Source organism: Egretta garzetta, unplaced genomic scaffold, assembly GCF_000687185.1.
Source record: "Egretta garzetta isolate BGI_Z169 unplaced genomic scaffold, ASM68718v1 scaffold261, whole genome shotgun sequence".
Taxonomy (NCBI): Eukaryota; Metazoa; Chordata; class Aves; order Pelecaniformes; family Ardeidae; genus Egretta; species Egretta garzetta.
In genome coordinates, this window is record NW_009258481.1 from 18,338 (window position 1) to 20,486 (window position 2,149).

Here is a 2,149-nt window from a genome sequence, read left to right on the forward strand (position 1 = left end):
CCAGAGCTGATGTAGACCTGGGCTTGGGGCTGGCTTGCACCCATGGGCTGTTGTGTCAGCACTCCCAGTGGCCATTAAAAAAATCACCTTTGTACACTGGCTCCAACTGTTAAATCTGCATCTCCTCCCGGAGCAGTTGTTACAAGCTGGAATGGCCGGCCGCGGAGGGACAGAGAAAGGCTGTCACCGCTGCGGCTGTGTCCGCTGTGGCCTGGCTCTGTGCTGGCTGGGGAGTGTCACGGCCGCAGAGCTCTGCCCAGCCCTGCTCGTTCCTGCTCTGCCTGGGCCGTTCGTGGGGACGGGTGGGCGAGGAGGAGGCTCACAGGGGGACGGGTGGGACCCTGAGGGTGGCTGTGCGCCACCGGGTGCTCCCTGCTGACCTCTGCAGTGGGGCCCGGCCACTTGTGTTGTCAGATCTGGAATGACTTCATGAACCGGTCGGGAGAAGAGCAAGAGCGAGTCCTGCTCTATCTGGAGGAGGAGGCCAGGAAGAAGCACAAGAGGAAGCTGCCCATCAAGAACGAGGACAAGTGGAAAGGTGCTGGGAGGGGACACCGGGTGGGGAGAGCCTCTCCCTTTCCTCCCTTGCATGCGTTTTGGGAAGGGTGCTCTTCCCTGAGGGCTGCGTCCTGCTCCCTGCGCCATCCGCTCGTGGCGGGGCCGGAGGATGATGAGCCGAGCCCTGGGGTGCTGCGGTGGTGGGGTTTATGCCTGGCAGACCCCCGTGGGAGTCTGTGGGAGTTGGGAGTGGCTGGGGGGGACAGGCACGGCAGCCATCCCCTGACTGCAAGCCCCCAAATCTCAGCACCCTCCAAATGCTGCTTTGCTGGAGAGGGGTCTGGGGGTGACTGTGCAGATCCATGAAGGAAGGAGGTGGCCAGCTGGGGTCCGTGGGGGATGTTGGGCTCCTTCTGAGAAGTGATGCCGTGTGGCTGCGGGCAATGGGGACGTGAGCCATGTCCGAGCCCCCTCTGTCTTCTCTCCGCCGGCTGCAGAGCACCCTGCCTACACCCCCAAGGAGTGCTTCCAGCGCATCAGCCGCCGCCTGCGCTCCACCCTGAAGCGGGGCCGGATCCCCATGGTGAGCTGGGGGCTGCTGGGGGGCAGCGGGGCTGGGGCGGGCAGGGCTCCAGCTGCCAGCACCCCTGTGCAGCTTCGTCTGGCACCATGTCCTGAGGGCTGTCCCCTGACCTCGCACACGGTCACCGAGCCAGACAAGTGCCGAATTTCGGATGAGCTCTTGGGGAATGTGCTCCAGTTCCCGTACCACTTCTGCAGGGGTGGCTGATGGCAAACAGACGTTCAGCTCCCCGTGCAGATGGGTTTTCCTGGCTCAATTCAGATTTTTCTGGTAGTTACGGGATGATTCTACGTGGTTGTTTCCCAGTCGCAGCAGGTGACAGGGGAAACCCAGCCTGTTTGCCCACCGGGGCAGCAGAGGGAGCCTTCGGGGTCTTCAGAATGGCCCCCACAAGGCTATTTGGAAAAACTCAAATGCCTTCTGAAAGGGGTCAGAACTGCATAAGCCACAAGCAGTTAATCCTGAACAGGGAGGGAGGCAAGCGTGGCCTCGTGCCACCTGGCTCGGGGAGCTGAGCTGCCACGCGCGGCCCCTGCGCCGTGCTGCCTGCCCAGACGCTGCCCTGCTGGGCCCTGGGGGGGCCTGGCTCCCTGCTCCCTCTTCTCCATGGTGCTGTTTTCCTGCTCTGTTTGTTTTCCTTGCTCTAATTAGAGTCTCTGTAAGCAGCCTTGGCTCCTCCTGCCCGCTGGCTTCTGCTCAATTTGTGCTCAAATGAGACTCGCCTCTGCTGCTTGTCTCTGGGGTCACGGTGCTCCCGAGAGCTGCACTGAGCTGATCTTTGCCTGTTGGGAGAAAAGGAGATGCGAGGCACGAGGCTTTCCTGGCTGCCGCCGCGCCGAACGTGAGGGACGATGCCAGCCCTTGGCACACAAAGTACGGAGTTGGCAGGGGACGGATTCTTCCCCGCCGCAGGGGCTGGAGGAGGGAGTTGTCTCCTTCCCTTGTGCCTTCCTGCCCTCTCGCATCCAGATGCCTTGCCTGGGAGCTGCTGGCAGCGACTCCTCGGGAGGCAGAGGCTCAGGCGTGCTGGGGCCGTGGGGGCGTGGCCGGGGAAGGGGGGTGCGGGTG

At 63.0% G+C, this 2,149-nt stretch overlaps 1 protein-coding gene across 1 annotated transcript in view; it reads left to right on the forward strand.

The window, feature by feature from the left end:
* Window positions 1-2,149, forward strand: part of R3HDM4 (R3H domain containing 4) — a 12,825-nt gene that overhangs the window by 8,570 nt on the left and 2,106 nt on the right. The window contains exons 4-5 of the mRNA XM_035899617.1: window positions 415-538; window positions 996-1,081. Of these exons, the coding sequence (XP_035755510.1) occupies window positions 415-538; window positions 996-1,081 (210 nt within the window). The remainder of the gene's footprint in view (window positions 1-414; window positions 539-995; window positions 1,082-2,149) is intronic.